Raw genomic sequence first — 12,778 nt, forward strand, 5'->3', positions numbered from 1 at the left:
CCATGTTGGCTTCAAACTGGCTGCAGTTGACTTTCCTTCCCAAGGCAGCCCTGTCCGCCTTCTAGCAGGGGGGAACAGCAGGAGAGCGTTTGGGAGAGGGATGAGGAACCACAGGCAGGGCCAGCACATGTGAGGGGCAGAGGGAGAGGTGTTTCCGCCAGGCCATCATGCCCCTTTCAGGGTGCTGTGGCCCCTTTGTCCCCATCACCCCGCTGAGGTTGTCCCCACCATCTGAAGGGTGAGGGACCCCACGTGCCCAGGAAATCCTCCCTCCCCCAGGCCAGTTCTGTCACCCAGCCCCCAAGGGACAAAGGGCATTTGTCACCCTGCCCAGAAACCCCTGGGCTGGCACAGAGGCCCCTCAAGACTGTACCAGCTCCATCGCTGCCAACATGTCCTGCTGATCGGCTTTCTCCTTCTGCAGCTTCTCCACAGACTCGAACAGCATCTTTCAAAAGAGAAAGGAGCCCATGACACCACAGCAGGGTTGGAGCTGCCTCCTGCCCAGGAGAGCAACATCCCACCTCCCCTACCCAAAAAAACTCATGGAAAGGCACTTGGAAGAGGCCCAGTTCTGTCTCTGCATGAAGACAGATTCTTTGTGTTCCCTGCCTGGAGTCCCAAGGAGAACCTGGCAGATGATCTGATGCCACAGGAGTTTCAGCCACACACCTCAATTGCTTTCTGCTTTTGTTGAGAGTCTTTGTGGAGTCTCTCTGAGGCAAAGCTGAGCGTCTCACAGTCACCTTGTATCTGTACAATCCTAGTCTCCACATGGTGCAGCCGCTCCTGTTCCTGCTCCAGGGAAGGAAAGATGTAGCACTGAGGAAGAGGGGGCTTGAGTGCTCCACAGGGACACACCCACATTACTCAGTGACAACAGCACCTTTGCATCAAGGCTTTAATTTCTGCCCATGCTACTGACTGGTCCAGGCCAGTTTGGGTCTCCCCCACACTACATCACATCTAGCTGGGGATGTCCTCCATTCCCCATGCTGCCAACTGCCTACCTGGTCCCAATTCTCAAATATCCTCTTAATCTTGCCCACGGCCATATGTCGTGACTCCAGGGAGTCCACCTGCTCTTGGAGTTTGTCGCAGCGCTGAAGGAGATTCCCCAAATACACTTTGATGTTGAAGGTGCAACTAGTGCGGTCTCCAGTCTCCTCTTCCTCCTCCTCCTGTTGGCTCCCAGGTGTCTCTGGCACATCCCCAAGCTGCAGGGAGGGCAGAGGGAATTGGCTCAAGAGAAGGGATGAATGGAATCAACAGTGCTGGGTGGCCCCAGCCAGTCAGAGAATACGGCTGGGAACCCCGCCTGGACTGCTGCACCAAATCAGGAGGTGGTGGGAGTGCTCCCCCAGGACCTAACCTGCCCGTTCAGCTTTTTGGCTGTCTCAGTAACCATCTGCTCCAGCATGGTATTCTTCATCTCCTGCTGCTCTTCCATCTTCTGCAGCTCACTCCTCGTCTCCTGCAGCACAGCCCTGGCCAGCGAGATGGGAGCAAGGCATGGTTACCTCTGCAGGGCTGCTCGGGCACTGTCCTGTGCCTGCAAACCAGGATGCTCCCAGCCCCCCAGGGGTATGAAACCCACTTCTGTCCTCTTACTTAATTTTCTGAGACATCTCCTTCCTGGTCTCTTCTCTCCACCTGGTTGCATCCTCCCTCAGTTTTTTCATGTCCTCGTCCATCTTCTTCATCTGGGAAGGCCAGTGACAGTAGAGTCAGGGCACAGACATCGTGTTGTCCCAGTGGGGGCCCTTCAGCTGCATGGGCAGACACAGGGCCCCCACCCAGTCCCGAGACCCTGACCCCAAACCAGCGCTCTTGGAGTCACATTGATGTTCCCCACGAGAGCCCAAAGACAACACCCCCCAACAGCTCACTAAAGGAAGGGCCTCGTCTCTCTTCTTTATGTCTCCTTCCATGCGGATCTGAGTGGCCCTCATTCTGTCAATCTCCTCACGGAGATCCTGGATGGTATTCGTGTCCTAGGAGAACGGAGTGGTGGCAGTGAGACTCTGGGGTATCAATGGGGACCTGCAAGGCCCTGACCCCTGCTGTGGTTTGCAGAGCACGGGGGCACAGCTGAGGGCTGGGCTCAGGCAGGCTGGCAGGGCCCTGCAGACAGCACTCCCCATGCAGGCAGCGGAGCCGAGGGCACTGGCTGCTGTCTCAGACCCACGGCTTGCTCCCAGCAGTTCACCTCATCCCGCGACTCCACGACCTTCTTCATGTTCTCTGCCAAATGACGGTGGCGCTTCTTTAACTTTTCAATCTCCTGGAGGTGCTTGGCAAGAGTCGTGGTCTAGGAGAGAACGTTGTCAGAGACAAGTATCTGGAGAGTGTGTGTGCGGGAACTAGGACCTTCAGAACCACACTGCTCTGCACAGACCTGTTCCTCCTGGAGCCTCTTCATTTCATCTGACATGCGGGAAATATCTAACTTTATCGCAGCAATCTCCTTATTAAGAATCTGTGAAACAGTCCAAGAAACAGGGATAGCAGAGGTGATGGGCAGGGCAGCAACAGCCCAAAGAGCCCCACCCTGGCAGGGGCAGCCCACGGCACAGCCGGGTCAGCAGGTCCCAGAGCTGCCTGCTCCAGCCCGGCTGCGCCAGAGCACTGGAGCCCATCCCGACGGCAAAGAGCTGCCGCCAGCACTGCTGCCTGAGGAAGTGGGGAGGGGTTGTGTGGTGGGGGAGCGCCCAGGGAGCTGGGAAAAGCCTCTACCTCGGACACGTGTTTCTTGTTGTTTTCAATCTCCTTCTTAATTTCTTTCACTTCAGCAGCTACGTCAGCCAGCGAGGGGCCACTCAGGTGGCCCGGCCACGGCTCCTCGGTGGTCAGGTACTGCGCGTCCAGGTGCTCCAGCACGGCCTGAAGGAGCCTTCTCAGGGCCGCAAAATGGATGGCCCCATTGTTGGGCGTCCCAATGGAGGCATCCAGGAGCTGGGAGAGGCTGAGTGTGTCCAGGGCTGTTGCCATGTCTGCACGCACTCTGGCCCTGGTTGGTCACAAGCCTTCTTGCCCAGCTGGGTCTGTCAGGGATCAGGAAAATGGGTGATAAAAGGGATGAACAAAAGCAATGACAGAAGCGATGGGCAAAAGCAATGATCAAAGGATGAGTAGCCAGCAGGCTCCCTCCTCCTTCCTCATCCCTTGCAGGACTGGAGCCTGTGCTGCTCATGCTCCTCTTCATCACAGCTGCCGTTGCCAGGCAACACACCCCACTCCATTCCTGGGAACTGAACCAGTGGGTCCCACGCCCACAAAGTCATGGATTAATGGAGTTGTGGAATGGCTCAGGCTGGAAGGGACCTAAAAGTTCATCTCGTTTCACTCCTCTGTCAGGGACAGGTGGAGGAACATTTTCCACTAGATCAGTTTTCTCTAAGCCCCATCTAACCTGTTCTTGGACACTTCCAGGAATGGGGCGGACACAGCTTCTCTGGGCCAACTGTGCCAGGGCATCACCGCCCTCACAGGGAAGAATTTCTTCCCAATATCCCACCCATCTCTCCCCTCCCTCAGTGTGAGGCCATTCCCGTGCCAGGCCCTTGTGCAAAGTCCACCTCCAGCCCGTTTGGTAGTTCTTTGATTTGCTGAAAAGTGCTCAAAGCTCTCCCAGCAGAGTCCAGCCATGCGGTTTTTCTTTTAATCAGTTTAAGATGCGCATTACATCTAAGCCAGTTCCCCTGCTGCTGCAAACCCGGGGCTGGCTTGGAGCTTCCATTGGGATCAGCCTTTGCCAGGGATGCAGTGGGTGCCGTTCCTCGTGCCAGAGGTGCAGGAGGGTCCCTGTGAGCACCTGGCTGAGCTGTAGGGTTGTTGAGGCACAGACTCCTCTCTCCTCTGGAGTTCTGGGCAAAGGGTCTCCGTGGGTGAAGCCTTTGTGACATTTCCTCCAAGTTGGCTTTTATGTCAGCTTGCGAGTCCATAAAGGAGACAACTGAATGATTTCTCCTGCCAGTATCCCAAAGACTGTGGGGGAAGACAAAGTTCTTCCCTTCAACACCCACCATCCATCCCCCACCTGCCCCTTTCCCGAACACGCTTTGTTCACCTCTAGTCCTTCCTGCTTCGAAGCTCCATGGCAGTGATGTTTGGGTGAGGGCATACAGAGCTGACTTATGAGCCAGCAAAGGAAATAAACCATAGAGGACTTATCTTAAGCAGTTAGCAGTATTTCCTTATAAAGGAACTACAACCTCTGGAGTCAGGAAAGAGGACTTATCTTAAGCAGTTAGCAGTATTTCCTTATAAAGGAACTACAACCTCTGGAGTCAGGAAAACCTGGCAGGAGGAGATGATGTTTCATGGCTATATGGGCATCCCACAGGCGGTCAAGGAAAGTCCCAACTGAGATGTTGTACCATGAAAAAAGCATCAAACCCTGGCATAAATCCAACCAGTCCTGCCTCATTGGTGACAGCACAACTCCGTGATGCTCAAAGTATCCATATGGACACATTGTGGGAACACAGGGACAAGAGAGGCAGGGGGCTGGCAGCTCCTCCTGGACTGATTCACTGTGATCCCCATTTCCATGTGCTCTGGTCTGTGGTAGATGACCTGGAAGGAATGAGGATGACCCAATCTATGCAAAATGAAGGTGGCCCTGCTCAATTATGGATCACTGCTGAGGTGCAGGGAGGTGGGGCTGCAACACTCCTCAGGGCATTGTGGATATGTCAGCGAGGGACTGGGGAGACAATCAGATGGAAAATAATCATGGATTAATTAACACCACAACCACTCTGAGGCTTGGGAGATACTCAACAGCAGGAGCTGCTCAGTCAGGAGGTGGGTAGCTGTCCCCACCTCTAGCATGGGGTGCAGAAGAGCTGCTGTGCCCCAGCTCAGCTCATTCCCAGGACAGCTCTGCAGCCTCCCAGCCACTTGCAGATCCCAAACACAGACGGCTCAAGGTCACTGCTGGGGCTCAGGGCAGGGCAATGGTGCCAAACTCCTGTGTCCCAGCCCCTTCCAGCTCATGACAGTTTGTGCACTGCAGAACACCCTGAACACCCACAGCCCCAGGATGTTGCCCTGATTCTTTAGCAGCATGATGACTGTTTACATATTTCTAGTGGAGTCTGTCACCAGTGTAACATAAACAAGTGGTTTTCATACCAGTCTGTGATGGCCTGGTGAACTGACCACTAGGGTCAGAAAGGTGTCCCTCTCATCTACCAATCCTTGACCAAACTCCAAATCCTATTTAAATCACAAATGAGAATAAACTTTCTCTGCTCACCTCTGAACCTGAGTGAATGCGGTTCTTTCGTGTCCCTACCAGCGACATCTGGTGACCTCCGACTGTGGGGACTGCAGTCTGTGGAGTCAGCTTTAAGGTAATAGGGCTGGTTGGTAACTGGCTTTTTGCAGAAATGGTATTCTTTATCTCCAGGTATGAGGCTTGGATCTTGCACAGTTTGCAAGCCTTCCTGGAGCAGCAGACGGTTTCTGTTTCTAGTGATGATTTTAAGCATTTGTATTATTATGGGAAAAGCAATGGGTTTTTCCTTGAAGACTGGAGAGCCCTCTCACAGGACGAGTGGAGCCAATTCGGCTTCCACATCATCCAGGCTTTGTTTGCACGTAACGATGCATACATGGGGGAGTTACTGGAGCTCTGGGAGCAATGTTTTGATGGTATAAGTAGCTTCGAGTGGTGGAAAGCTTTTGAGAGAGACTGGATCTCCCCTGGAGGGGTTTCCAGCTCGGATGCCGAGGCTGGGGGGAAAGAAGAAGCGTCCCTCTCCGAGGCTGAGACAGGCTCCGAGTCGGATCGGGGGCAGGGGCCTTCCCTTTCCCCCCAGGACGCTGCACTGGAGGGTGTTTCTGTCCCTGGCAGCGACCTCGGTTCCCCTGGGGGGGAGGAGGCAGCTCCCGGCCAGCCGAGCGGGGTCGCGGGGTCCCGGGTAGCCGGCCGCGGCGGCGCTCCCGAGCCCGCCTGTCCCCTGAAGAGCTGAGGCGGAGCCCCCGCCACAGGCGGCCGTGCCTGCCTCTGCGCCGCCTCTGCGCCTGCGCAGGTCGCGGCGGACCCGAGGGACGGGCGGCGCGTCCCGCCCGCGGGGCGGGCGATGTCCCCGCTGGGTCTCCGCGGCGCGGGCGGGGCGATGCTGGCCGCGGGGCCGGGCCCCTTCTCCCCGGTGCCGGTGCCGCCTGGCGCTGCGGGTGACACGGCTTGTGAGCGGGGCCCGGGCCGGGCGGCCCCACGCCGCCTCCTGCCCCCCCCGCGGCCTTTCCCCCTCCAGCGCCGCCCGCTCCCCCGCAGCCGGGCCAGGCTCGGGCTGTGGGGCGGGGCGGGGTCACGGCCCCACAAACCGCGCCCCTCCCGGCGTCCCGTTCCCCCCCGCCCTGGATCGGGGGGGTCGTGTGATGGGCTCGATCCGTCCCCCGCTGTGTCCGCGTGTCCCGGCTGGACCCGTGGCTGTACCGAGGTCCCTCGTCCGGGCCATGCGGCCGGCGCTCCTGCCCTGCCGACAGGCACGGGCTCTGCGGGGCCCGTGAGCCCGGCCCCGCCGCCTCCCACGGAACCCGGGACAGCGGCGGGGCCGGTCCCGCGAGATGCGCTTTTAGCGCAGGCGGGGGCATGGCCACCAGGAGGTCAGCGCCTCCTTGGAGTGACCGCGATTGCTCAATTTGTGTTTTTTGAGTTTTCTGTTCACAGGACAGAGAGCCGGTGGTGAGAAGACAGCTGTTCTGAAGCTGCCATGCTGGCTCAAGGTCACTGGACTGTTGTTGTGGCCAGAGACTGTCCTGAAACGATTTGTACCTTGTCTGTCCCTGAAATGGACATCACGTTTCTTTCCCTTGCCCCTTGACCTCTGGAATGAACTGTCTCTCAAGACACATTCGTTGCCCTTCAGGACTTGGTTCAGGAGCTGTTGGACCAGGATCATCTGGAACTTTTTACCAGTCTTGGGACTCTCCTGCTCTCTGCATCGAAAAGAAGTCTGGGAAATGGAGGTTGTTACAAGACCTCCGAAAAGTTAATGCCGTGGTGGACAGCACGGGCATGTTGCAGGCTGATACGCCATTGCCCACCATGCTTCCCTCAGACTGGCCAATCCTCATTGTGACTCTGAATGTGATTCCTTTGTATCCTACAGGTATCACTGGCCGATGGAGATGAGTGGTCCTATCCCTGGCACAATTTGGACTGGGTCTTCCTGCCCCATCAGCCGCAATGGAGGGCAAGTACATAATTTGAGCTAATTGCTTGCTTTCAGCCGAAAAAGATGGCACATGCATTGTTTGAGCTGATTGCTCCTTTTCAGCTGCAAAGATGGCGATCACTTTGTTTGAGCACATTGCTCGATTGATAATTAAGTGCAGGCAATTGATCCCAAAAGTGCGGATTTTGGGAAGGACAAGGTAGGCCATTGTTACTTGGAAGGATGGATCTGAGTGGCAAGTTTTGGAAGGTCATGAGGATGGTCAGCCCAATTGGGTGAATTGAGGGCTGCTGTCATGGCATTTCCAAAATTTCCCAGGAGCCTTTCAGTTTAGTCACGGCTGCTTTTTCTTTTGTGATCGACATAGCACAGCAGTTGGGCCATCCAATTTTGAAGGAAGTCAGCAATGCTGCTTTGTTTCATTTTTGTTTCATTTGCTGAAGATCCTGTGTTGCTGTGTTGTGTGCCACTGGGGCAAAAAAAAAAAACAACTAAAAAACAGAGAATGCAGGTTTCACCCTGCACACAGTCGATTGGCAAAGCTTTGTGTGCCATCGAGCACCTTATGGTGCCACAGAATTCTAATAACCCTGTCATGTTGAAAGATGGAGACCGTGACCAAATGAAAGGCAGCAAGTGCATGAACCATGGAGTGACTCAGATGCAGACAACGCGAGTGTTCACTCCAATGGTCCTTCAACAAGACTGAACATTCTTCATTTTTCTTTTTCCTGTTTCTTTTTTCCTAATGCAAAAAGGGTGAGATGTCACCCTGATTCTTTAGCCTTCTGATGACTGTTTACATATTTCTAGTGGAGTCTCTCACCAATGTAACATAAACAAGTAGATCGTTTTCATACCAGTCTGTGATGGCCTGGTGAACTGACCACTAGGGTCAGAAAGGTGTTCCTCTCATCTACCAATCCTTGACCAAACTCCAAATCCTATTTAAATCACAAATGAGAATAAACTTCCTCCTTCTCTGTTCACCTCTGAACCTGAGTGAGTGTGGTTCTTTCGTGTCCCTGCCGGCGACACCAGGATGCCCAACTTCAGCCACAGAGTTTATTGTTTAGTAGGAGCTCACCACACCAGCAAGCCAGGACAAGGGGGATGGTACATGAATACAGATGTGGAGGAGTTACACAGACAGATTTGTACAGCTTTTGTACAGAGGAAGAAAATGAATCAAATAACAAAATAGACATTAGCAGTCAAACCCTTTTTTTTTTGGTCTTTTTTTTTTTTTTTTTTTTTTTTTTTTTTTTTTTTTGTATCATACTAACAAAATCTGATAGCCAAAAAATGACTAAGCTACAAAATTGTAATTGTAATACATACTGTATGGGTAAAAGGTTATCATCCATTTATACATCTAGTATCATCTTTTTTTCTGGTAACTTACAGGAGGCCTATAGGATCTTAGTGTATTAATAACTCCCTACAGATAGTGCTGAGCTGCTAAAGCTGCTGAATAACGGAGTACTGGAATTTTCATTAAGACTTTTACAGTGTCATTTGCATCGTTTTGTTTAATGGAACCCTTATGCATCTCTACTGCAAGTCAGAGGAGCTGCTGGTGGCTGGGGGGAGGCAGGAGCTGTAAGGCCTTGGCTGGCAGCTTGGCACCTGTCATTCCAAGAGCTGCAACACCCAGGCAGCTCGGTACTACCATTCCATGGGGCACCAGCATGGTGCTGCCCCTTGCTCCAGCTCTCTGGATGCTGCAGGAGGGATAAAGTTGACATTCCCAAGCATGACTGATTATTTTCCCTTTGGTCTTGAGAGTTAGAGAAGAAATCACTCCATACTAAGCAGTCTCCATTCCAAAGGCTGTTTTTTCACTGGATAAGGGCTCAGCTCTCAGCAGAAAAGCATCACTACCTGTCAGGGTAATGCTACTGGCTGTGGGGGCCGGTCCTTCCCTCGAGGCCCAGGGCTCCAGCAGCATTGTCCCCTCCTGCTCCCCACCCTGCACCGCTGCTCTGCTCCATCTGCAGATGGAAAACCAGCATGGCCTTCTCAGGCTGGGAGAAAGGCTGGGGAAAGCACAGCCCTCCCTTACCAGCTCTCGGGGGTCGAGGTAAGAGCAAGGCTGAAGCCAAAGGGGGAGTGAAGGCACAAACAGGAACCAGCCCGGATCAACAACAGGACAAGGGTGCACCACTGCCCTGGAACTCTCTCCCAGAGAACCAAGCCAGTAAGACCACGTATCATGAAGCACTTTATACACCACCACATAGGTAAAAATAGCACTTAAACTTACAAATAAATAGAGGGGCTGGGGAATCTCCCCCTTGTCCTTTCAAAGTTTGTCCCTAGTGTGGTCTCTTACCAACTCGGATGGGCAGCTGGTACCCTGGGGAAGCCTGTGCTGATTTTGGAGAGGGAAGAAGTGAGTGAATCCAACCCCTCCTGGCCCCTTACACAGGGCTGAGCTAAAGCCCACATAAGCACACAACAGCATATCCTGTTGGCACTGTGGATCATCTTATTTGGGAGCAGCTCCCATGGATCTGCACCCCAGTGGGTGGGGGGCTTCAACCCTCAGCCCTGCAACACAGTGACCACACAGCCTGCACAGAGAGCCAAGCAGTGCCAACAGCTCCTGGCTGATCCTCAGGGACCAGCACAGTCACTTAGAGCCACAGAAGACCATCAGCACTAACTCTGAACCTGGTCTGAACCCATCTGTGCCTGTTCTGCATTGTCTTCCAAGGTGAACAGGAAAAGCCACAGGTCTGAGCTGCTCTCAGGGGATGGTCCCTGGGAAGAGGCAGGAGCCAGAGACTCTTCCAGCCTGACAACCTTGGATCTGATCAACAGAACCAAATACATGGTCCCCATAACCACTCCCAGGAGATCCCACTGTACAGAGCCAAAGGGAGGTGGAAAACAGAGATACCTCTGCTGTAGGCAGCTGGTCACACATCACTTGAAGACCCGTAATGGAAAATAAGTTACAAACCAGAATGGGGCCTCCCTTTTTCAGGTGCCCAGAAAGCCCAGAGGTCTGCAAACATGACTTCAGAGACCATCCTGCCAACAGGAGCATTCTGGGAAACATCAGCCCTAAATTCTTAAAAACAGCAGTGAGGTATTCACTTTTGATGGCTGTAACAAACAAAAACTCTCTGGGACTTCCCAAAATCACTTAGAAGATGAATATTCAACCAGGAGGGTTTTGGAGACCACTCCTACAATCCCTTGGGAAACTCCCAGAGCTAGGCAGAGATGTGGCAATCTTCCTGGTGATTAGTAAGAGCTGAAGAAACACTTCTACAAGGCAGGATGGAATCCTATGTGAATTATTTCCAGCCAGTTCGATTCCACACTCTGCCTCCTGCTACCATGCTCAGATTTCTGCTGTGACTTCTGACCTGCTTTACTTCCCTGAAGCCCCTTTCCTCTCCCTTCCTCCTCTGAAGGACAGTAGATCACCAATCCTGCATCAAGTGAGGAGGGTCAAGTATTCAATGTCATCCTCCTCATGGCAAGATTGCAGCCATGAAACTCCAGCCTTTCCCAGGCTGCTTCTGGCTGCCCATCCTTCAAAGCAGCAAGAGCCTGGCAACCCACTAAGAAGAAGTGACACAACTTCGTGTGAAGTCAGGGCGAAAAGCAACGGAGCTGATGTGCCATCATGTTCACCTGCTGGGTGCCTGGCTCAGATCTCCTCTCCTATCTTGTCCTTTCACAGGTGCCCCATCATAGCACAAGAGCTCATGAAGGCTGGGGGAGTTGGGCACTGACTGGGAGAAGCCTGGAAAAATATATTGCTGTGACTGTTCCCTGTGCTACTGAACCTGAGCTGGGCTCTTTCACACCTTTGAGAGCACGTTGTCACCTTCCTCTGCCCTAATATTGCTTGGGAGCTGTGGTGCAAAGTTAGAGTAAAGCCTTGGGAAGAAGGAATAAGATCCTCTGCTGGTACAGACACAAGAGCTGTGTGGGCTCTGGTCTTAGACTGCCTCTGCTCCAAATACACTCAGGTCATGCACAGAGGATTGCTGAAGCCATCAAGATCAGGCTCACCTTCACCTCACCCATCCCAGGTAGCAGGGGATGGGCATCACACAGAAGAGCCAAGGACAGCTCTGGAAAGCACCAGGCAACCCACAGTTAGTGTTCAATTAAACAGGCAAGGAGGGAAGCATTTGCTCAATGCATCTGCCCCTCACTGACTGCCCCCAGCATGGAGCTCCAAGGCCAGGACACTGAGATCCAGCATCTGGGCAGTCCTGAGTTCAAAACAGACCTGATGAACCCCCAGGAGTGAGGGGGACCAAGCTGGACAGCTGGCTATGGCACAGGACTCCAGCAGGCCTGCTCAGAGATCTCACTGCAGGAAGAAAGGCCAACTACGCCCAGGTAAGGTGGGCCTGGCCCCAAACTTGGAGCCACCACAGCTTCTTCCCCAAATGGCAGGGGAGAAGAAACAAAATAAATATCCCTCTGAAACTGGATTATTTCCCATGACATGCTATAATACAAGAACTAAGTGCAGCCTCTGCTCTAAAACAGTGATGTCTTCCACAAGGGGAGGAGGGGAACATGTCCCCAAACCTCACATCATCAGCCCAGCAGGTTTCACTCACTTGTGCAGGTCCTCAGGACACCAGGGTGTGTGGGAGGGAAGGGACAGACCCCGTGGAAGGGTGCAGCCTATGGGCACATGCTTTGAACACCACAGGCAAATCCCTTTGCAGCTCCTGTGGGGTTACTGGGACCTGCTGACACTTCAGCCACAGGTCAGGGCAGCTGTCATCCAAACCACGTCAGCTGGTGGGACAAGGGCAGCTCAAACAATACAAATTCCACAGTCAAAACCAATACAAGTAAGAAACCAAACCCAGAGAGGTCTTTCTGCTCCCTCCTGGAACAATGGCTGTCTTGGAAAACTGGACTCTGGGATTGTCCTGATTACATCAGTTAGTACATTATAAACATTGTCCTGCTTTGAAGTGAAAATACTGTGTGTGGTCTTTTGGAGGTGCTAAAGCCAGATGTGGTGTTGTTTTTCCTGACTGTGCAGAGGAGCTAATACTGGCGTGAAATGATCCTTTTCACCTCTTCTCTATCAGAGCTTCTCCTAGAAGAAAACAGATCTTGTTAGGCAAAATGAGGACAAGCACAGAGGCTTTTTTTGGAAGAGGCATGGAGTAAAATGCCCACTGCTTTGCCCAGTGTGGGTAGATGAAGTCTGCTGTGGGAGGCCAGGACAGCATGTCCCACAAATGCCACCCATGTAAAGGGGACAGCAGAGATCTGAGGCTGAGCAGGTTCTAGCAGGGGCTGCCAGGAGAAATGTCACACAGCACTGACCCAGGAGACTGTGGGGAAACTCCCTCTGCCCTGCAACTCGGTGTGCCCCTCACCACCACCTTCCCCATGGCTTCAGGGGCTTTCGAGTGAGGTTCCCACCACACTTGGGAACTGGAATTTTGCAAAGCCTCTTCCTTTTGCTGTGGGAATGATGCAGTCAAGCTGTGTTGACAGAACTACCCCTGTCTAAGTGCTGTCCCCACCACAGCGGGCAAGAAACCACACGAAGCAGATACTGTCTTAAACAACATTCTGCTCATAAC

The 12,778-nt window shown here is 53.3% G+C and overlaps 1 protein-coding gene across 5 annotated transcripts in view; it reads right to left on the bottom strand.

The window, feature by feature from the left end:
• Positions 1–8,241: 8,241 nt before the first annotated feature.
• Positions 8,242–12,778, bottom strand: part of CLIP2 (CAP-Gly domain containing linker protein 2) — a 90,206-nt gene continuing 85,669 nt past the window's right edge. For all 5 annotated transcript variants that reach the window (XM_066201668.1, XM_066201671.1, XM_066201667.1 and 2 more), the window contains one exon: positions 8,242–12,282. In XM_066201668.1, coding sequence (XP_066057765.1) covers positions 12,271–12,282 — 12 coding nt within the window. In that variant the 3' untranslated portion in view covers positions 8,242–12,270. The remainder of the gene's footprint in view (positions 12,283–12,778) is intronic.

The sequence above is a fragment of the Chamaea fasciata genome, unplaced genomic scaffold (assembly GCF_029207755.1).
Source record: "Chamaea fasciata isolate MVZ Bird 193981 ecotype frontalis unplaced genomic scaffold, bChaFas1.0.hap1 SCAF_21, whole genome shotgun sequence".
NCBI classification, from domain to species: domain Eukaryota; kingdom Metazoa; phylum Chordata; class Aves; order Passeriformes; family Sylviidae; genus Chamaea; species Chamaea fasciata.